Consider the following 23,630-nt stretch of genomic DNA (forward strand, 5'->3'; position numbering starts at 1 on the left):
GTTTCCTGACACCAGCCTAGTGCTGCAAAAGGGGCAGAGAACAGGGGAAGGCCAAGTCTATTGTCTACCTGATCTCTTTGAGTTTGTTTGGGGAGGAGCCTTAGCTCCCTGGGCAGCAACTACAGGCCTGGGCAGGACAGAAGGGGGGTAGGGAGAGCCTGGCCAACTTTGGGTGGAGGCCTAGAGGTTTGAAAATATGTCACAAAATCTGTTCCAATTAATTAACACTGAACACTAGCTGGGCCTTTATGATTTGTCTTTGGTCAAAATATCTTTTGACAGGCAAGTATCTTTTCTACTGCTGTACTACAAAGTGATATTATTGCTATTCCCCAGTCTCCATCTTTACAATGAAAAACACTTCCTAGCAACGTGCTTCTCTGGAAGCAACAAAAACATTTGCCTAACTAAATTATACCAGGGAGAACTATGAGCCTTCTCACCCCAAGAATTCATATATATAAATTTTTACTTTTTTGCAGTATTGGAGATAGAACCCACAGGCATTTTACCTCAGAGGTATACCCCCTTGTCCTATTTTTTAATTCTTTTTGTGTGTGTGGTACTGGGGTTCCTGGAAACCCTTCTACCTCCGGGCTACACTCCCAGACCCATTTTTATACTTTTTTATTTGGAAACAGGGTCTCTTAAGCCAACATGTCTGGCTTCAAACCTGCACGATCTTCCTGTCTCGCCTCTCAAGTGCGGGGATTACAAGCGTGCGCCACCACGCCCGGCTATTTTTTATTCTTTATTTTGCAACGGTCTCACTAATTTGTGGAGGGCCTAAGTACCTGAGGCTGCCTGTGAGCCACGATCCTCTGGTCTCAGACTCCCGAATGATGGGATTATATGAGTGTGCCACCACTACCTGCTTCTTGTATTTTTTTTTTGACTGAGATATTTAAATAAACGACATCAGGATTTACAGTGTCATAGCTGGCAGTTTATATACACACAAGCAAATGCCTACTGTCTCTGCTGGTATTATCAGTTATCTAGTATGTAATCAAGCCTATTATTCCTCTGCTCCTCCCATTAAGAATAAAATCGTAGTCCTTTATCTACTGGGGCAAAGTACTGTGGGGACTGCTTGGCCTAAGGTTTCCTCTTTTCTAAAACAACTGCTTATTCTCTCCCCTACTGGGTGAAGCATTCCCAGCAACCCTAGAGTCTTGCATAATAATGCCTGGGACACACAATAGGACTTGCAAAGTACTTGTTGAAAGAAACCTTTCCCATAGACAACCTACCCAGCATGGTCAACTCTCCCCAGGGGCATTCTACTCACAGTCCTTGAGCCTGTGATGCTAACAGGGATTTCAGGCCCCTGTCAATTTACCATTCCCAAATTCATTCTTAGAAAACTGAGGCACAAGATCTTCCTTTAAAAAGCACACTGGAAATTTATCTATGCTGAAAAGCAATTTTAGGAAGGAAAATTTAGTTTCTGACTTTATTACCAATAATTTATTGCACAGGTTTTCCTGTATCAGAAAAAAGTATCTTCTTGGGAATGTAATTCAGTGGAAAGGGCTTGATAATTTATAAAGAAAATAGACTTCTTACACAAGACAATCCAAACTGATGCAAAATATTTATTCCAAGTTAGTTATTTTATGCAGTAGTTTTCCCCTTCAACAGACTTGTGGTAACCACATCTTTTAAATCTGTAAATAATGTTATCAAAATAATCTTAATCTTTGAAATCTCACAAAAATTTATATTTTACAATCCACCCTGAATATCAAGGCTGCAAGAATAACACAACAGTTTCTCTATCCAAATACTTTACAGCTGTACCCAAAAAAGAAAAAGAAAAAAACAAATGAAAAACTACATATGCTTTGTTAAGGGCTAAAGTTACCCGAGCAGCCAAAAATAAAATAAAATATCCAAATTATTAGCATTAATTTAATACAATTAAACTTCAATAGTCACTTTGTCATTGACAATGATTGCTTTAGCACAGGGGCGAGTGCCCCCAGGGCTAGTGGAAGGCTGTTGCTACAGACCAGGGTCCCTGCCTCTGCACTACCAGCTCCCACCTGTGCATCGCCCCATATGTACTGTGTGTGGGTGTTTTAAAAATCTTCCCCACCGCACACATTTCTCTCTACTAAGCAGATGACAGGGAAGAACAACAACAAAAGCTATAACAAGCCAATTGCTCTCTTTGGGATACGATTATTTCCCTTGTGCAGGAAGTATTCAATAACATAAGGAAAGGAAAAGAATGATTTCTTTTGTATATTCCCTAAACACACAAACGAGTTCACTGGGTCAGATTAGTAACTGTGAGCAGATATGCCTACTTCCAGGCATCATCATCTGATGTTTCACTGCTACTTGTTTCTGTGTCTGAGTCCTCAAACTCTGCTTTACAAGTGCTTCTCCATGGGGAGAACAGGCTGGAACCGCGGCTCTGCAAGAAGCCATTCTTTCCAAAGCCATTTCTTCTCAGCTGTGGTTAGCATGGGAGACAAAAAAAGAAAGAAAATGCATGAATGACTACACTGGCCCATGGGAACTGGGGAAAGGTCTGGTCTCAATGTGACTGGAGGTAGAATGTATAGACTGTAAGGGGAGGTGGGAGCCCTTCTAAGATCTCTCAGAGTAGTGCTTTTCAAACATCAATGTGCTGCAGATCATCCAAGAATATTTTTGTTTGTTTTTGTGGTACTGGGGATTATAAGCGTGCACCACCATGCCCAGCGGGCTAGTCCTATTTTTTATTCTTTATTTTGAAACAGGGTCTCACTAAATTGCAGAGAGCCTTACTAAGTAGCTGAGTCTGTCCTCAAACTGCAATCCTCCTGTATCAGCGTCTCAAGTACTTAGATTATAACCATGTGCCACCATGCCCAGTGGGGCTCCCTATTTCTGAGAGAATTTTGAAACAAGGTCTTGCGGGGTTGATGAGAACCTCACTATTTGCTAAGGCTGTCCTTGAACCTACGATCCTATCTCAGCCTCCCAAATACTAGGGACCCCCCCACCCGTGTGTGTGTGTGTGTGTGTGTGTGTGTGTGTGTGTGTGTGTGTGTGTGTTACTGAGGGTGGAATCCAAGGGATTCTCCGGGCTATACTCCCAGACTTAATTTTTATACTTTATTTGGGAACAGGGTCTCACTAAGCTGCTGAGAGCCTCATTATGTAGCTGAGGCTGGCTTTGAACCTGTGCAATCCTCCTGTCTCAGCCTCCCAAGCGTGCGCCACCACACCCTTATAAAATTTACCCAATCAGCATGCTTGAAATACAAGCTACCAAGCCAGGCATGGCAGCACACACCTATAATCTCAGTACTTGGGAGGCTGAGACAGGAGGATTGCAGGTTTGAGGTCGGCCTTGTAATTAGTGAGACTCTCATCAACCTAGCAAGTACCTGTTTCAAAATAAAAACAAAAACAAAATAGGGCTAGGGTGCAACTTGGAGGTTGAATACCCCTGGGGTTTAATCCCCAGTACCACAAAATATATACAACCAGAATGTTAGTAAACTGAATGGAGTTTGTAGAAATTCCATGTTCTGTTCACTGTTATAAAGTCTAGGCATCAGCTCATGACATACCTGCTCTGTCTTCATGCGGAACTCTTTGAGCTCATCCTCTGTGAGAGGAAGGCAGTTCTCATCATTTTCTGGATATTCCTGCCATCCCATTGCTTTCAATAACCTGGTAGAGAACAAAGAAAACACAAAAACTAAGTAAGCCTAGGTGGGCAGCCCACCACTTCCCACAAAAAACTACAACATTTCTACATGTGCCCAAGTTCTCTTTCAGTATCACATTACCGTGGCCTCTCTCAATAAACTGCTCGTTCCTCTGGACACGAACTTTGTTTTATAGGAAGGTACCACCATACTTGGCAGACTCCACCTACCCTGTGCCCAGAAAAAGGTGGCTACTGTGTTCACAGTCTTCATTTAAACAACAGTGTTCTTGAATGGGAGTCCTAGGCCCCTTTAAAGGGGATTGTATGGTGGTAACTACTCACTTGGGCCAGCACAACAATTTAGGAAATGGGTTCTCCTCTTCTCACTTCTCTGAATGAAGCGATATACTGAGTCTGAAATTAAACTACATGAAAAGACTGGAAGAAGACTGTGGAAAAACTGGCCAACTGTGTGGAAGAAGCCCAGTGGTCAAGAGGCCAACTTGGGAAACACTGAGGAGGTCATGTTCCTCACGAATGCGCTCTCTACACCAGGATTTATCTGCGATGTCCTAAGAACACTGAAGACCACATGGCTTTCCTTGTGAGCTGGCCTCACCTACCTGTGCTCTGCTTCCAGAGAGTGTGAGAGGACTCTGCCTTCTTCTACGACAGGAAGAGAAAGGCCATTCTGGAGACAGCCTTCCTCCCCATTTTCCTTTGGTTCAGGTGTGCTGTTGCCCTCCAACTGCAGTAAGGAAAAGGGCATATACATGGTTTAATGATCGTTTGTGGCAAGATAAGCAACCTAACAATATCAAGGAGTCAGAAGCACAGAAAGTGCTTTACAGAAGAAAAATGGTCCACAAGAGAATTTCCCCAAGTACAATGGGTAACTGCTAGATCAACAAACTGATTCAAAAATTTACATGGAATGTCCAAGATCCAGAACAGCTAACTTAATATTGAAGAACACATTTTGAAGGCTGGTATCAGTGATATTAATACTTCCTATATGAGCTAGGGTAAGCTGGGCATGGTGGTGCCTGTAATCCTAGTACTTAGGAGGCTGAGACAGCATCACAGGTTGGAGGACAGACTCAAAATAAAGAATACAAAATAGGGCTGAGGGTGTATCTCAAGAGGCAGAATGCCTCTGAGTTCCATCTCTAGTACGGCCTAAATAAATAAATAAATTAATTAATTTTAAAAATTAAAAAATAGGGCTAGGGGTATAGCTTGGAAGTAGAATGTCCCTGGGTTCAATCCCCAGTATCCCCCTCCAAAACAAGGCACAATCCCTTTGGAAGAGTGTGGTCCTATACAAAACTCAACACGCAGTAATGTGCAGTGGCATATGGCTGTAATTTCAGGACTCTGGGAGCTAAAACAGGAGAAGCATAGGTTAGATGTCAGCCTCGGCAATGTAGTGAGACTCACAGTGACCTGGCAAGACTCTTTCACTCACTCACTCATAAATAAATAAATAAATAAATAAATAAATAAATAAATAAATAAATAAATAAGGCTAGGGATAAAGCTTGGAGGTAGAATGCTCCTGGGTTCAATCCTTAGTTCCACAAGAAACAAAAGAGCTGGGCATGGTGGTGCAAGCTTGTAATCCCAACATTCGGGAGGCTAAGACTAGAGGATGGCGGTTTGCCGACAGCCTCAGCTACTTAGTGAGACCCTTTGCAACTTAGTGAGACCCTGTTTCAAAATAAAGAAAAAGGCCGGGCGTGGTGGCGCACACTTGTAATCTCCATGCTTGGGAGGCTGAGACAGGAGGATTGCGCAGGTTCGAAGCCAGCCTTTCTGGCTTAAGAGACCCTGTTTCCAAATAAAAATATAAAAAATAGGTGTCTGGAAGTATATCCCAGAGGCAGAAGGGTTTCCAGGAACCCCAGTACCAAAAACAAACAACAAACAAACAAACAGGGGAGAAGTCAAATGCCCCTGGGTTCTATACCCAGACCCACAAACAATAACAACAAAAAACTAATTTGAATCTCTCTGATTAATTAAACTCTTTATCAAAAGCTTTATAAGGCTAATACGCCTACAGATAACATGTACATTTAAAAGTCTTGCAGGCAGCCGGGTGTGGTGGCGAACGCTTGTAATCCCCGCGCTTGGGAGGCGGAGACAGGAGGATTGCGCGGGTTCAAAGCCAGCCATGCTGGCTTAAGAAACCCTGTTTCCAAATAAAAAAAATAATAATAATAAAAAAAAGTATAAAATAGGTCTGGGAGTGTAGCCCGGAAGTAGAAGGGTTTCCAGGATCTCCAGTACCACCAAAAAAAAAAAAAAAAAAAAAAAAAAAAAAATCTTGCAAGGCAAGCATGGAGGCGCATGCTTGCAGTTCTAGTATTCGGAAGGCTGAAGACAGGAGGATCACAGTTCAAAGACAACCTCAGCTACTTACTTAGGACCTGTGTAACTCAGTGAGACCCTGTTTCAAAAAGTGAAGAATAAAAAATATGGCTAGGGGTGTTGCTCAGAGGTAGAATGCCACTGGGTTACATCCCCAGTACCAAAAAAGAAAAAGAAAAAAAAATCTTGGCCAAGAATGGTGAAAACACACCTTGTAATCACAGTACTTGGGAAGTTGAGACAGGAGGATCACATACAGCCAGCCTCAGCTACTTTGCAACTTAGTGAGACCCTGTTTTAAATAAAAGAATAAAAAATAGGGCTGGGGTACTGTAGCTAGGAGGTAGCACACCCAAGTTCAATCCCCAAGACCACAAAACAATAAAACAAAAACAAAACAGAAAAACCTAACAACTTGATACATTCACTCTCCTTTAAGAAAAAGAGCACACAGAAATACTTATTCTACCCCCGAAAAACCCTATGCTCTCACATCCTCCAGCTTGTCACAGTCTCTGTTCTCTGAGAAGTCTCCATTCCGGTCATCCTTGAGTGTTTTCAGGAACTCACTCTTCCTGTCGGTAGTTCGGCGGGTCAACTTGGTCAGACGAGATGAGCTTATCTCAATTGGAGGGGTAGTGCTGGAGGGACTCTGGACAAATAGCACAAATCAGTTCCTCCTGACCATAGAGGAACAACTGGTATTCTCTGGGTCACTTCTACTTAATAGTGCCAGTCTAACAAGCCAACCTAAGTCTATCACAGAACATTTATCCTACCCAGCTAGTGCCCACTTCTGGATGCTAACAGGAGACATCAACAAAAAAGTAACTCTCAGCCAGCACAGTGTAGCATGCTAATGATTCTCCTGAGGCAGGACTATAGCAAGTTCAAGGCTACCCTTAGCAACTTAGTAAGGCCCTGTCTTAAATAAAAATAAAAGGGGTTTGGGTGTAGCTCAGTGCTAGTGACCATGGGAGGGAGGAAGGGACAGATCCTGAGCTAAACCAAGCTTACTAGAGAACTGGCGTTGCAGCTATACACGCCACACTGCATATCTTAGTGTAAGTAAGCAGGAAATAGCAGTATTAGAAAAGGCTGTCCTGAATTATCCTCACTCACCTCTTTGGGAGAGTTCAGAACTGCACTACCAGTCAGTACCACTGGTTTGGTAACAGAGACTGGATTGGTAAATGCAGACTCTCGGCTAGAAGAAAGAGATCCTGACTTATGTTCCATTCTGTTAGCTTTCCATGCGTTGGGCTAGATGGGAATAAAGAACATACCAATAAAAAAAAACATATAAACATGATCTCAGCTTGTAAAATCACAAAGCAAAGAGAGGAATGTTATGTGGGAATGTAAATTCCCACAGCTTACCTGTAACATGTAAATAAAGTGGTGTGCAACCTCTTTGTGAGGTTATGCACCTGAAGGACTAAAGCAGATGGCAAACACTATAGGGTGAAAGTCCAATAGCTTGCTCCCCCCAGCCCTTGGATAGTACTAAGGATTAAACTAAGGGCATTATACCTCCAAGATACATCCCAGCCCTATTTTATTCTGAAACAACCTCACTACTTGTAAAGGCTGTCCTAAGACCCACGACCCTCCTGTCTCAACATCTCAAGTACTATGACTGCAAGTGTGTGCCCATGCCCCTGGCTTTCAACAGTTTTCTCTACTGTACTATTTCTGAAAGCATTTAGCTGCACATATGAATTTGAGAAGCAAATTTTCTACTTACCTAACCACAAACCTTTTCTTTTTTGGTACTAAGGATTGAGACCTGGGGCATTCTACCAAGTAAGGCCACCACCAGTCCTATTTTTTATTCTTTTTTTTTTTTTTGGTGGTACTGGGGTTCCTGGAAACCCTTCAAAACCTCTGGGTTACACTCCCAGACCTATTTTATATATGTTTTTTTTTTTTTATTTGGAAACAGGGTCCAGTCCCTTAAGCCAGCGAGGCTTTCCTAAGTAGCTGAGGCTTATCTGCGAATCTGTGATCCTCTAGTCTTAGCCTCCCAAATACTGAGATTACAAATGTCCACCACCACATACCCAACTCTACTTTTAATTTTGAGAGAAGGTTTCTCTAAATTGCCAGCTAGAATTGAATTTATGATTCTCCTGCTTCCTGCTTCAGGGTCCCAAGTAGCTGGGATTACAGCCATGAGCCACTGTAGTTTTCCAATTTAATCTTTTTTTTTTGCATGGTACTGGAGATGGAATCCAGGGGCATTCTACCTATGAGCTACACCCGCAGTGCTATATTTTATTCTTTATTTTTATTTATTTATTTTGCGGGCCTAGGGATGGAACCCAGGGGCATTCGACCCTCAAGCTATACCCCCTGCCCTATTTTTTATTCTTCATTTTGAAACAGGGTCTCACTGAGATGTAGAGGGCCTAAGTAGCTGAGACTGTTCACGAACTGCAATTCTCCTGCCTCAGCCTCCTGAATGCTGAGATTACAAGCATGCTTACAACCATGTCTGGTTCCAACTTAATCTTAATTTTCAGTAACCTGAACACTATAACAAGCTGGGTGTGGTAACACACATTTGTAACTCCAGGATTTGGGAGAATGAGACAAATGAGACAGGAGTATCATAGGTTTGTGGACAGCCTCAGCTACTTAGTGAGACTCTTTCAAAATAAAGAATAAAAAAATAGGGCTGGGGATGTAATTCAGAGGTAGAATGCCCCTGGGTTCCATCCCCAGCATTGCAAAAAACAAGCAAAACAAAACCAAAAACAAACAAAAACCCACTAACAAACTACTTTGTTTTCTGCCTTACTCATCTCTACCTCCATTTTGTAAAAGCTATTTTACATTCTGCCAAAAATCTAGTCTTCACATTACATTCAAAGAAAATTTGTGTGTCATCTAGCCAGGTGTGGTGGCACATGGTAGTACTCCCAGTACTTGAGAAGCTGAGACAGGTGGATCCAAGTTCCAAGCCAGCATCAGTACTTTAGGAAGGCCCTCAGCAAGTAGTGAGACCCTGCTTCAAATAAAAAAATAAAAGAGGCTGGAGGTATAGCTCCAAGTTACAAAACCCTGGGTTCACTCCCCAGTGTCCAAAAAACATAAAAAAGAGGGGCAGCCGGGCGTGGTGGCGCACACTTGTAATCCCTGCACGTGGGAGGCAGAGATAGGAGGATCGTGCAGGCTCGAAGCCACCTGTTTCCAAATAAAAAGTATAAAATAGGCCTGGGAGTGTTGGGAGTGTAGCCTGGAGATAGAAGGGTTTCCAGGAAACCCAGTACCAAAAAAAGAAGAGGGGCATAAAAAGAAAGTTCTAAGGCGAGTATGGTGGCACATGCTTCTAATTCCAGCATTCAGGAGGCCGAGACAGGAGATTGTAGTTCGCAGCAGCCTCAGCTACTTAGTGAGACTCTGTTTGAAATAAAAAATAGAACTGGGGTATAGCTGTTCAGAGGAAAATGCCCCTAGGTTTCATCCCCAGTACCGCAAAAAAAAAAAAAAAAAAAAAGAGAGAGAGAGAGAGAAAAGAAAGGCTAGAGGGTACAACCAAGAGACTGAGTTACACTCCCAGCCATTTTTAGTTTTTCTTTTCTTTTCGTTTTTTTTTTCTTTTTTTTTGGTGGTACTGGGATTCCTGGAAACCCTTCTACCTCTGGGCTACACTCCCAGACCCATTTTTATAACTTTTTTTTTTTTTGGAAACAGGGATCGAACCTGTGCAATCCTCCTGTCTCCGCCTCCCAAGCGCGGGGATTACAAGTATGCACCACCACGCCCGGCCTAGTTTTTATTTTCAAACACGGTCTTGCCAAATTGCAATATTTGCTGAGATTTGTTCTCAAATCTGAGATCTTCCTGTCTCAGCCTCCCAAGTACCAAGTGCTGGTACTATAGGTGTGCGTCACCATGCCTAGCTGAGTGGATCAATGTTAATGCTATAAATAGTAAGAAAAGCCAGACATGGGGTGGTGGACGCTTGCAATCCCAGCATTTGGGAGGCTGAAACAGGAGGATCACAGTTTGTGGTCAGCCTCAGCTACTTTGCAACTCAGTAAGATTCTATTTCAAAAAATCAAGAATAAAAAACAGGGCTGGAGGGTGTAGCTCGGAGGTAGAATGTCCCTAGGTTCAATCCCCAGCGCGCACGCATGCGCGCGCGCACACACACACAGACACAGAGCATATTGGGAGGAGCGGGTTTATGAGATGATACCAATCCCGCCAGTAGCTGCAGAGTCTGCAAATTCACTAAACGTTTCTGATTGGGTTTGTTTCCTAAACCTCTATTAGACAAGGTTCTTCTTTTAATGACTCTGATCCATACCTTGGAAGGAGGTGGTGCAGGCTTAGGAACCAGGTTCTTGTAGACACTGGGAACCATGGTTGATGATTTGTTCCCATTTGCATGGCTAGACCCTGGTGAGGTGAATGCAGCAGAGAAGGCAGCAGCAGGATCCTCTTTGGAGACTTTTTTGATAACTAGCATCTTGGAGGGTTGCTTGGCACTAGGTGGGTTTTCTGTGAAATACAATGGTGGAGAGAGAAAAAAAATGTCAAACCGGTTGAGTAGCACTAAGCAGTTTATACGAAAGTTTCACCTTCAACAAAGGAGTTGACTGTTCAGACCAATGGGCAAACATTTACTAGTGTGAACTTAACATACTTGATAACAGGGTCCCACTATATTGTAGAGGACCTCACTAAGTTGCTGATGCTGGCCACGGGCCACAGACCCATGATTCTCCTGTCTTAGATGCCAAAGTATAAAATTACAGGTGTGTGCCACCATACTCAGTTTTAACAGATACTCTTAAAAGTCACATTACTTGGGAACTGTAGGAAAAAATGGCAGCATATGAAGTATTTAATACTAAATTCATACACAACTAGAACGCACAAAGATGTTAGCAGTTTTTCTGGTACACAACTTGTCTTATGTATGGTGTAATTAGTAAGACACAGAATATATCCAAGGGTAGCATAGCTCCTGTCAGCAGGGAATGGAGAGAGGAGAAATTAGAAAAAGGAGCCTCCCATGAAACTGCTGAGCCAAAGTGGAGCAAAATCACACACCATTAATAGATAAAGTATAGCCATCACCCTTAATCCTCACAATGGATTCAATCAAACCAATGATTGACATATGTTAAAGCCTTCCAATAAGATGCCTGGCTAGGGAATATATTATATGAAGGGACCAGGAGAGTTCAATTTGTAGACATCATACATTCCAATGCCATAGATCAGGTTTGGTATGAAACACATTAATTTATACCTGTTAATTTTTATTAGTGTAGTTATTCACAACAAGCACATATAAACATTATATGCTTTCTCCTTGCCCTACACAACAGGCATAATTTATAACTGCCAAAAAATAAAAACTCAACAACTAGAACCTGTTTGAATAAAACAGTATATTCATACTGATCTGGGAATGGGTAATTTCATACCATGCCCTATTACAAAGTAAATCATGCATTTAAAGGCTTAAAATGGGCAGCTTCTTACAGAGCCCACTCTGTCCCATACTCTGTAAACAAGCAGGCTGTGCTGATGCTGGACCTGCTGGGTTGACAGGCAATGAGATAAAGTAACAGACCTTGAAAGTTAAAGGGGAGCTAAAAGACACCAAACATCCTCTCATGTAGCTAAGCCTTGATTTGTGATGTCAGACTGGCCTGTTCTTGTACACAGAAGAAAGGAAGAATGCAAAAATTGAAAGAGCCCAGAAAGAGTGCAAAAATAGAAAGAGCCCGTTTTTCTGCACCTGGACAGAGAGACTATACGCTGTGACCCTGCCTAGCAGGATGGCTGGTCTGCATCTGCATTGGGTGGGAAAAGTGAGCCTTTGCAAACCCTTTGGCATAGCAACTCAAGTTAAGGAAGGCAGAAGAAACCCTACTTAAGATCAGAGTTCAGGAAAAAATAGAGCCTAGTTCAGAGCTCTTAGGTGTGAAGCAACGCTAGACCCCCTCCCTGCTCTGTCTGCTGTTCCAATAAAAATCTGCATAAGCATTAAATTAAAGGATTCTGTTCATCATTTCTATACAGCCCGAGGGAAAGAACCCACTTTCACCACCAAGCCTCAAAGGGTTTAGTGTTATACAACACTGTTCTTTAAAAGGTGCGAGGTCAGCCCCAGGGCCTTGTTCTTGCCCTCACCCAAGCCCTCAACAACACCGCTGAAGTGTGTTTGGCAGTATATGAAAGAGTACTTAAGGGTATCCTGTTATATATACTCACCATATATTTAGAAAACAATCAGAATATAAAACATAATGACTGAAGAAACACACTGTTTTAAGTGAATTAGCAAAATTAACTTAAAATTATATTTTATGAACTTTATATTGCTTTCCGTTTACTTAAATCCCCTTTCAAAATTAGAGCTTTAAAAGTTTTTAATTGTCTGCATTCTGACTCTACTGCTATGATTTCATTTCAGTAGTGTTCTGGGGGCAGAGTAACCTGTTATCCTTGTAAAAGTTTTAGTAAAGATCTAAAAAGCACTAGTTACCAAGGGTGAATGGATGAGATGAGACACAAGAGATTAAGAAACACAAAGATGGGAGATTAAGAACTTTTGATCCCCTCCCTGATAAGAAAAAGTTTTAAGTCGAAAATGACAATGTCTACCTACCCCACACTCCAGAAGGGGTCCCAATAGATCTGCATGGCTGATTCTGTTTGCCAGCTTCTGGATTCAAAGAAGGCTAGGAAAAAAGGGATATGAATGGTTGACACAGCTTATAATTTTGGCACTTTTTGCAAAGTAGCCACCACTATGGAATCTATCAAATAATTACAAACTCAAAGTTCTTACTAATTTAATGCTATTAAAAAATAAAAAGAATTATGAAATGCAAAATATATACATATTACATTAATTTTAGGCTCTCTTAAGTTCCATTTCCTTTGAAATAAGTGAAATTCATTTATTTTCTTAAATGAACAGACTAAATATGCAAGTTCCCTCCTTCCAATAGGGTTTTTTTTTTCCTTGCCAAATGAGGCAAAGAAAGCTGAATACACAAGAGTATGAATCACAATTCTCAGATTTATAAAGGGTAATCAATCTGGTCAGTGAAATGTGTAGTTTTGACTGCACTACTTAAGACTCCCATTATGAGAGTAGACCATGTATCTGGGACCTTGCTAGGAATACAAAAGCAAAGAATAACAGCAGCTGTCCTCCTGGGGTAGCCATATCACTACAAAGATAAACTTATAGGTGACTAAGTACCATAAAAGGATCTAGAACCATGATAAATTTATTTTGGGGAAGGACAACTAAAAGAGGAATGGCTAATTCCACTTGAAAAAGAAGTGTTATCAGGAAAGGTTTCATGACAGGAGGTAACAGAGTCCTCAAGATTAATTATAAAGCAAAGAAAATGAAATGGGAGGGAATCAAAGAACAGACGGCTCAATGAGCATACCAGTATAAGAAAACATGATAAAGAATAGAATATCAAGATATCTACAATCAGTTCAGCATGATTAGTGCTAAAAAGAAAAGGAAACTTCTGCAGGAAAAGATATTCTGGAAAAGTGGGCAATAGCTGGCTTGTGGAGATACTCTGAGGGAGATGAAATATTTTATAGGTAATGAGGATATATCATTCATCCAGAGTTAACACGAAGTACCCAATCATTAACATTTATGACCCTCACACTGATACCAGCTTTAAGAAAGAATATGAAAGGTTTAAATATCAACGAAGAGCCTGATAGAAGACAAATTTCCTAGTCCAGAAGAGTAATAAAGTAGACAGGAGTAGAAAAGATAAAGAGAAAGATGAAGATGAGCTAAAAATAGGCTGGACTTAATAACCAATTTAGGGGTATGAAGATAATACTAGTGTTAAAGCCCAAATGTTACAATCTGGTAACAGTAGGAAAACCAGCTCTTGAGAACAACTGTCTGTGAGACAATAAAAAAAAGTCAATGAAAAGAAACCATGGCTCCAGTAGACAGCTTCTAAGAATCTCTAAAAGTGAGGCCACAGCTGGTATTTATTTTTCAACCAGCCAAGGTGAGCACCATAATAATAAAAAGAATGAGAACAAATATAAATCAGACTTTTAACTCATTATATAAAGAAACAATACATGACAGAATATGTAGGAGAGATACATGTATTTCTCTAGGTAGTATTCTAAAGGTAGAAAGAGGTACCATGGATAAAAGCTGTAGCTGGTTTTTTTTTTTTTTTTTTTTGTAGTACTGGGGAGGAACCCAGGGGCATTCTACCTCTGAGCTATACTCCCAGCAGTATTTTTTTCTTTATCTTTGATATCTTTCCACTGATTAAAAAAATCAGAGCCTGGCATGGTGGCACAAGCTTGTAATCACAGCATTTGGGAGGCTGACACTGGAGGATTGTGGTTTGTGGACAGCCTCAGCTACTTAGTGAGACCCTGTTTCAAAATAAGTAATAAAAAATTGCTGGGCGTAGTGGCACACGCTTGTAATCCCAGCATTTGGGAGGCTGAGACCTGAGGATTGCGGTTCATGGACAGCCTCAGCTACTTAGTAAGACCTTCAGTGAGGCCCTCTGCAACTCAGTAAGACCCTGTTTCAAAATAAAGAATAAAAAATTGCGCAGGGTATGCAGCTTGGAGGTCAAATGTCTCTGGATTCTATCCCGAGACCCGCAAAAAAAAAAAAGAGGCAGGGGGTGTAGCTCGGAGGTCAAAAGCCCCTGGGTTCCATCCCCTGACCGACCAAACAAACAAACAAACACACCAACAGTATTGTTGTTTAAAACCTTTTGAAAATAGTAAAATATAAACAGAACTGAGTAAAATCAAATATATTAATGGGAAGAAAATCATTTAACCATCATTCAGTCTAAGCAATAGAGAATGACTGGTCTAACCAGAACTTTTATAAACCTCACGTCCTTGTCCCAAATTTTTTTTTCCTTCAAAAAATAACCTTTATTAGGTGAGTATGCTGGCACATGCTTGTAATCCCAGCATTTGAGAGGCTAAGACAGGAGGATCGCGGTTTGCAGACAGCCTCAGCTATTTAATGAGGCCCTTTACAACTCAGTGAGACCCTTTCAAATAAAGATTAAAAAATAGGGCTTGATTGCCAGGCGTGGTGGCGCAAGCTTGTAATCCTGTGCTTGGGAGGCGGAGAAAGGAGGATCGTGCAGGTTCGAAGCCAGCCGCGCTGGCTTAAGAGACCCTGTTTCCAAATAAAAATAGGTCTGGGAGTGTAGCCAGAGGGTAGAAAGGCTTCCAGGAACCCCAGTACCACACACACACACAAAAAAAAAAAGGGCTCAGGGTATAGCTCAGAAGTAGAATGCTGCTGAGTTCCATCCCTAGTACTGCAAAAATAAGAACCTTTATTCTGCCAGGCGTGGTGTGGCTCACGCCTATAATTCCAATCTGAGGGAGACTAAGACAGGAGGATCGCAGGTTTGAAGCAAGCCCTGGCAACTTAGCCTCAACAACTTAGTGAGACAACATTCATTCATTCATTCATTCATTGGTGGTACTGGGAGTGGAATGGAACCCAGGGGCTTTTCTACCTCTGGGCTATACTCCAGACCTATTTTATACTTTTATTTTGGAAACAGGGTCTAAGTTGCTGAGAGCCTCACTCAGTAGCTGAGGCTGGCTTTGAACCTGTGCGATCCTCCTGTGTGAGACACTATAAAAAAAAAAAAAAAAAGCTGGGCATGCATGGCGGCACATGCTTATACTCCCAGTGCTTGGGAGGCAGAGATAGGAGGATCCCACAGGTTTGAAGCCAGCTGCACTGGCTTGGGAGACCCTGTTTCAAAAACAAAAACAAAAAAAGTATAAAAATAGGTCTGGGATAGAAGGCCTCTGGGTTCCATCCCCAGTACTAACACACACACACACAGCTGGGTGTGCTTGTAATCCCAGCATTTGGGAGGCTTATACCAGAGGATTGCCGTTGACAGCCTCGGCTACTTAGTGAGGCCCTCTGCAATTTAGTGAGACCCAGTTTCAAAATAAAGAATAAAAAATAGGGCAGGGAATGTAGCTTGGAGGTCGAATGTCCCTGGGTTCCATCCCCAGACCCGCCAAAAAAAAAAAAAAAAAAAAAAAAAAGTTGGAGGAATATCCCAGAAATAGACCCTTGGGTTCCACTGCCAATACAAAAACAAACCCCTTATTCTGACTTAAGGAGATCAAACTCATTCTTTTTTTTTCCTTGAGGCGGGTACTAGGGACGGACCCTAATGGGGGTTGGTTGTACCACTAAGCTATATACCAGCCATTTTATTTTGAAACAAGGTCTAAAGCACTGTGGTAGACTCAAACCTGTGTTCATCCTGCCTCAGCCTCCCAAGTCCTGGAATTACAAGTGGGCACCACCACACCTTGCATATTTTTGTTGTTACTGTTTTTGGGGTACTGGGAATAAAACCCAAGGGCATTCTAACTCCAAACTATACTCTCCCAGCCCATTTTTATTCTTTATTTTTTGAAACTGGGTCTGAATTGCAAAGGGCCTTACTAAGAAGCTGAGGCTGTCCCCAAACCACGATCTTCCTGCCTCAGCCTCCCAAATGCTGAGTGAGATTACAAGCATGCACCACCATGCCTGGCCTTATTATTTGTAACGCGGGTCTCACTAAATTGCTGAGATTGGTTTTGAAACTGTGATCTTCCTGTCACAGTCTCCAAAGTATTGGGATTGTAGGTGAGCATCAGCATGCCTGGCTCTCTGCTTTTCTTTTACTACCTAAGTGTGTATACCTCAACATTTTCTAGATTAATTTATGTAATCTACAAGTTATTTTAAGTTGGTATTTTGTTCTGGAAGGGAGAGTACCCCTCTTTCCCGCCTTGTTTTAGCAAAATAACGTCCTGGTGGTTTTATTTTTTTTTCCTGGGGAACCAGGGGCATTCTACCTTTAAGCTACACCCCCAGCCCTTTTTTTAAAAAAATTCTTTATCTAGAAACAGGGTTTCACTAAGTTACAGAGGATGTCCCTAAGTAGCTGAAGCTGTCCACGGACTGCAATCCTCCTGTCTCAGCCTTATCCTTTTATTTATTTCTTGCAGTACTAGGGATTGAACACAGGGATATCTACCTCCACACACCCCAGTCCTATCCTATTCTTTATTTTGAAACAGAGTCTCACTAAGTTGCAGAGGGCCTCACAAGTTGCTGAGGCTGGCCTTGAAACTATGATCCTCCTGTCTTAACCCTCTAAGTACTGTGATTACAAGGATGCACTACCATGCCTAGCTTAACATTGTATTTATTTTATTTTAGTGATACTGGGGATATAGAACCCAGGGACATCTACCTCCAAGCTAAATCCTCAGCTTTATTGTTTTTTCATTCTTTATTTTGAAAAAGGGTCACTGAGTTGCAAAGGGTCTCACTAAGTAGTTGAGGCTGTCTGCAAACCACTATCCTCCTGTCTCAGCTTCCTAAATACTGAGATTTTAAGTCTGCACCATCACATCTGGCTTCCTTTTATTTTTTGAAGCAGGGTCTCAATTGTAGAAGGCCTAAGTTGAAGAGGCTGGCCTCAAACCTGCAATCGTCCAGGTGTGTGATTACAAGTGGGTGCCACCATGTCTGACCATATGTGCTTGTAATCCCAGCATTTAGGAGGCTGAGAAAGGAGGATTATGGTTTTTGGACAGCCTCAGCTACTTAGTAAAGCCCTTTGCAACTAAGTGAGACCCTGTTTAAAAAATAAAGAATAAAAAATAAGGCTAGATGTGTGCCTCAGAAGTAGAACAACCCTGGGTTCAATCCCCAGTATGGAAAGAAAAAAAAACTTAGATAAAATTTTATTTTTTATTCAAAAGGTTTAATGAAAAGATTTGCTGAAAGCCGGGCGTAGTGGCACACGCTTTTAATCCCAGCATTCGGGAGGCTGAGACAGGAGGATCACGGTTCGCCCACAGCCTCCGCTAATTAGTGAGGCCCCCAGCAACTCAGTGAGATCCTGGTTTCAAAAATAAAGAGTAAAAACTTGGCCTGAGGGTGTAGCTCAGAGGTAGAATGCCCCTGGATTCCATCAAGCAAATCAACTTAACTCTTTTTCTCTAAAAATGATAAAAATTCTAAAATTAGCGACTCGCTTTTCTATAATATTTCTAATAGGGTCTTGTACTTAAGACATAACTTGTTGGGTTTTAACTACAGGTCTAAAGCTTCATACTTACAAAGTCTTCCTCTTCAAACTGCAACTTTTCCACCTTTTCTTCTTTCTTTTCTTCCCTAATCTCTATAGGAGGCTTTTCCTGAAAGGCACAGCCTTTCCGGGAGTAAAAGCTGCCATTCCAGTGTCGATGGTTCCCTGGGCCACCTCCACTACGCTGGCTCATGCCCTCATGCCCTCGGGAAGAGCTGTGCCAACCAGACAGGTTCCCTGTGATTCCAGCATACGGTCCCTTAGAGACACCAGAATCCATAGAATCATGGCGGAACAAGGAGGGCTGCTGACAGGAATCTAGGATAGTAAAGAAAAGTAACACATTAGATTGTTTGTTTCCCAGAAATTCAGATATAACTAGGCCAGATGCTCCCTGATCTGGTTTATGGTCCTGCCAAAAGGCTTTCAGAGGACCAATTCAATGAAAACTCTACACACTCATTTAAACAAAAACAAAAAACAAACAACAACAACAACAAAAAAAACTACATACATCTTTTCTTTGTGAAGCAATTTCGAAAGAGTTCAACTAAAAAGTTGATTCATATAACAATAAAAATGTAGACATGGAGCTAGGTGTGGTGGTGCACACTTGTAATCCCAGCATTTGGGAGGCTGAGAAAGAAGGATCGTGGTTTGCGGACAGCCTCTGGTACTTAGTGAGCCCTTTGTAACTCAGTGAGACCCTGTTTCAAAATAAAGAAGAAAAAATGGGCTAGGGGTGTAGCTCAGAAGTAGAATGCCCCTGAGGTTCCATCCCCAGTACCGGGAAAAAAAAAAAAAAACATAGAAAGCTAATCTGCTTAGGTAAGAACTACCAGACCTGTTGTCTACAAAAGATCTTATTTCTAGATTATGAATAGGTACCCCAGCCTGGGTTTGCTGTAGAGTTTAATATAGTCATAAAATTAGGACTTGGTTTACCTCCTGTAGTTCGTAAGGGCCCATTGTTAAAAAAGCCATCAGAAGAATTGTGTCGACGGCGGCTTACTCCAAATCTACTCTCTCCTCGGGGGAGATGCTCTCCGTGTTTTTCAAAGGTGGCTGTAGGTGACTAAGATGAAGAAGTACAAGGATGTAAAAAGATAAGTAGAAATAGTCTTTTTCAGTATCTTACCAGGTTTCCCATTAAGTGTTCAAATCACAAGTAAAAAAAAGCAGCAGAAACCACCATAAGGAACATAAATATCATAAGAATACTTCGGGCTTCTGAGTTAGAGAAGTCCTAGGTTATACATTAAAAATTTAAATCAACCGGGCATGGTGGCGCACACTTGTAATCCCAGTACTTGAGAAGTTGAGACAGGGGGATCGCACAGGTTCAAAGCCAGCCTCAGCTACCGAGTGAGCCTCTCAGTAACTTAGTGAGACCATTTCCAAATAAAAGTATAAAATATGTCTGGAAGTGTAGCCCGGAGGTAGAAAGACCCTAGGTTCCACCCCCTGTACCACACACACACACACACACACACACACACACACACACACACACACACACACACGAGGACTGGGGGTGTAGCTCGGAGGTAGAATGCCCCTGGGTTCAATCTCCAGTTCTGCCCCCCCCCAAAAAAGATAATAATGGATGAATTTAAAAATTCTTAGCCAGGCATGGTGGTACATACTTGTAATGCCAGCATTTAGGAGGCTGAGAAAGGAGGATCGCAGCTCGTGGCCAGCCTCAGCTAGTGAGACCCTGTTCCAAAATAAAGAATAAAAAATAGGGCAGAAGGTGTGGCTCGGAGGTTGAATGCCCCTGGGTTCCATCCCCAGACCAGGAGGGGAAAAAAAAAAAATTAAAGGCCAGGTGTGGTGATGTATGCTTGTAACCCCAGCATTCAGGAGACAGAGACCAGAGGACTGCAGTTTGCGGACAGCCTCAGCTACTTTGCGAGGCCCTTCTCAACTCAGTGAGGCCCTGTTTCAAAAAATGAAAATACTAAGCCGGGCGTGGTGGCGCACGCTTGTAATCCCCGCACTTGGGAGGCTGAGACAGGAGGATCACACAGGTTCAAAGCCAGCCTCAGCTACTTAGTGAGGCTCTCAGTAACTTAGTGAGACCCTGTTTCCAAATAAAGTATAAATAGGTCTGGGAGTATAGCCCGGAGGTAGAACGCCCCTGGGTTCCACCCCCAGTACCTCTCCAAAAAATAAAAAAATAAATAAAATAAATAAATAAAAATAGGGCTGGGGTTGTAGCTCAGAGGTACAATGCCCCTGGGTTCCATCCCTGGTACCGCAAAAACAAACAAGAAAGTGAGGCTAGGCATAGTACTTACGAGATAGAATGCAGCAGGCGTGGTGGGACACATTTATAATCCCAGCACTGATTGAGGCTGAGACAGAAGAATTACACAGGTTTGAAGCCAGCCTCAGTTACTCAGTGAGGCTTTCAGCAACTTAGCAAGTCTGCTTCCAAAAAAAAAATTGTAGCTGGAGGTAAAAGACCCCTGGGTTCCATTCCCAGGAAAAACACACACACACACACACACACACACACACTCTCTCTCTCTCTCTCTCTCTCTCCCTTTATCACAGAGGGGGAAAAAAGGCAGCTACTTTTTTCAACTCTTTGCCTGTAGAGAAACATGTCAATATCTAAAAATATTAATATTAAGCCGGGCATGCGGCACACGCTTGCAATCCCAGCATTTGAGAACCTGAGACAGAAGGATCCAGGTTCATGACCAGCCTCAGCTATTTAGCGAGGTCCTCTGATCCTTTGTTCCATACAGTTTAACAGGTATATTATCTCCAAAATGTGCAGAACAGGTAATAATGAAAGGCTTAAGTGTACCATGTAATAAAAAAGCCTGGGATGTAAATGATAAAATGAGACACTAAGAGTGATAAAATATTGATGTGCACTGCCTAATCACGTATATTATATTAAAAGAAAAGTTGTAAGTGGGCATGATGGCATAATCTTGTAATTCCATTATTTCAGAGGTTGACACAGGAGGATTAGTTTCGAGGACAGCCTTACCAAGTAGTGAGATTCTTATCAACCTAGTCAGATCCTGTTTCAAAATAAAAATGTTAATGAAACTTTTTTTGGTGGCACTGGTGTTCCTGGAAGCCCTTCTACCTCTGGGCTATACTCCCAGACCTATTTTATACTTTTTATTTGGAAACAGGGTCTCTTAAGCCAGTGTGGCTGGCTTCGAACCTGCTCAATCCTCCTGTCTCTGCCTCCCAAGCGTGGGGATTACCAGAGTGTGCCACCACACCAGGCTTAATGAAACATTTTTTAAACCCTCATCCAAGGCCGAATATATTAAAGAAACAATGTGTGTGTCTGTGTGTGTATTTATATTTGTACTGGGGTGGAACCCAGCCAGCACTATATTTTTTTCTTTTTTTGCGGTACTAGGAATGGAATCCAGGGGAATTCTACCTCAGAGCTACACCCACAGCCTGATTTTTTATTCTTTATTTTGAAACAGTCTCACTAAGTTGCAGAGGGCCTCACTAAGTAGCTGAGGTTGTTCACAAACTGCGATCCTCCGATCTCAGCCTCCCAAATGCTGGGATTACAAGCGTGTGCCACCACGCCTGGCTCCATATTTTTTTTTAAATTTATTTTGAAACAGGGTCTCACTGAGTTGCAAAGGGTCTCATGAGTAGCTGAGGCTGTCCTTGATCGTGATCCTCCAGTCTCAGCCTCCCAAATGCTGGGATTACAAATGCACCACCACACCTGACTTATAAATTATTACTATTATTTTTTTTCGTGGTACTGGGGATGGAACCCAGAGGCATTTTACCTCCAAGCAACACCTCCAGCACTAGTTTTTATTTTTTATTAGGGAACAGGGTCTCACACACTTGCAAAGGCCCTCGCTAAGTAGCTGAGGCTGTCTGCGAACCACTATCCTCCTGTCTCAGCCTCCCAAATACTAGGATTACAAGCATGTGTCACCATGCACAGCTCTGGCTTATAAATTATAATAAAGTCTATTATAAAAAAAACAGGGATGGCCGTGCAGACAGCCTCAGCTCCTTAGCGAGGCCCTCTGCAACGTAGTGAGACCCTGTTTCAAAAGAATACAAAATAGGGCAGGGGGTGTTGCTTGGAGGTGGAATGCCCCCTGGGTTCCAACCCCAGATCCACAAAAAAATAGAACTAAACAATAGGGCTGCGCGAGTAGCTCAAGATGTAGAATGACCCTGGAGTCCATCGCCAAAAACAAAAACAACCCCCCCCAAAAAAACAAGTATGGTGGCCCATGTTTGTAATCTCAGGACTTGGGAGGCTAAGACAGGAGGATCGCAGTTCAAGGACAGCCTCAGCTACTTAGTGAAGCCCTGTTTCCAAATAAAGAATAAAAAAATAGGGCTAGGGGTATAGCTAAGAGGGAGAATTCTGGGTCTTGGGTTCCATCCCTATTACAGAAAAAAAAATAATAATAATAATAAAAAAAAATAATAATAATAAAAATAGGACTTGGGATGTAGTTGAGAGGTAGAATGACCCTGGGTTCCATCCCTAGTAACACACACACACACACACACACACACACACACACACACACACACCAAAAAGACTGTCAAACAGGCCATAAGCCACATGAAATGCAACAAGCTGGTATTTGGGTAGTTATTTTAGGGATGGAAAAGACTTACCTTAGCTGACTGTGGTGTTGAGAAATTTAGCCAAGCAGGAACAAAGTCATGCTGCGCCATTTAGGTCCAGTGTCTCTTTTCAGCAAGGTGAGGCATCCAACCTCATGGCCAGGATCTAAAATAAGACAATTCATATCACTTATAAGAATCTGATAGCAATGACTAAGAGAATCTGATTAACCTATGACCCCTCTTTACATCAGATCTGCCCTCTAAGCCTCTTGTAAACTACTTATGAGAGGTTCCAAAGCTCAGATGAATGGTAAACAAAAGCAAGTCTGTGAATATATGATCATGAAAACAAACAAACAAACAAACAAAAAAACCACAGGAAAATGTCACCCAAGTCTGAAAGGTTATATAAAGGAAGCTAATACCTTCTTGAGTTACATAAGAACACAAATAACTACTTAAAACTACAGTAGATACTTATGAAAAAAGATTAGTGGGCTGGGCATAGTGGCCCATGCTTGTAATCCCAGTACTTGGGAGGCTGAGACAGGAGGTTCTCAGGTTCATGGCCAGCCTCAGGTACTTAGTGAGGCCCTCTCCAATTTAGTGGGACTGTTTCAAATAGGGGAAAAAAAACTGGGGCTAGGGGTGTAGCTTGGAGGTAGAATGTCCCTGAGTTTAAGCTACTGTACCCCCCGCCCCGCAAAGTGCCTGGACTTTAGGTCCTTCTGGCAAAAAAAGAAAAGATGTTCCTAGCTGGGTGTGGCAGCATACACTTGTAATCCAAGTACTTGAGATGCTGAGGGGAACTGTGCAGATTTGAAGCCAGCCTCGGCTACTTAGGCTCTCAGTAACTTATT

General features: G+C 42.1%; 1 protein-coding gene across 1 annotated transcript; it reads right to left on the reverse strand.

Moving 5' to 3' along the window:
- Window positions 1-2,311: 2,311 nt before the first annotated feature.
- Window positions 2,312-22,914, reverse strand: GPBP1L1 (GC-rich promoter binding protein 1 like 1; the record flags this gene model as incomplete). Its single annotated transcript, XM_080692191.1, has 10 exons — window positions 22,819-22,914; window positions 19,117-19,246; window positions 18,203-18,489; window positions 12,666-12,738; window positions 10,347-10,540; window positions 7,151-7,291; window positions 6,522-6,680; window positions 4,279-4,403; window positions 3,573-3,675; window positions 2,312-2,464 (listed from the first exon to the last, which is right to left on the reverse strand). The coding sequence occupies exons 1-10, from the start codon at window positions 22,876-22,878 to the stop codon at window positions 2,312-2,314; spliced, it is 1,425 nt and encodes a 474-aa protein (XP_080548317.1). The 5' UTR covers window positions 22,879-22,914.
- Window positions 22,915-23,630: the final 716 nt, after the last annotated feature.

This window comes from Muscardinus avellanarius, assembly GCF_963383645.1.
Source record: "Muscardinus avellanarius genome assembly, chromosome: 3".
Classification (NCBI taxonomy): Eukaryota; Metazoa; Chordata; class Mammalia; order Rodentia; family Gliridae; genus Muscardinus; species Muscardinus avellanarius.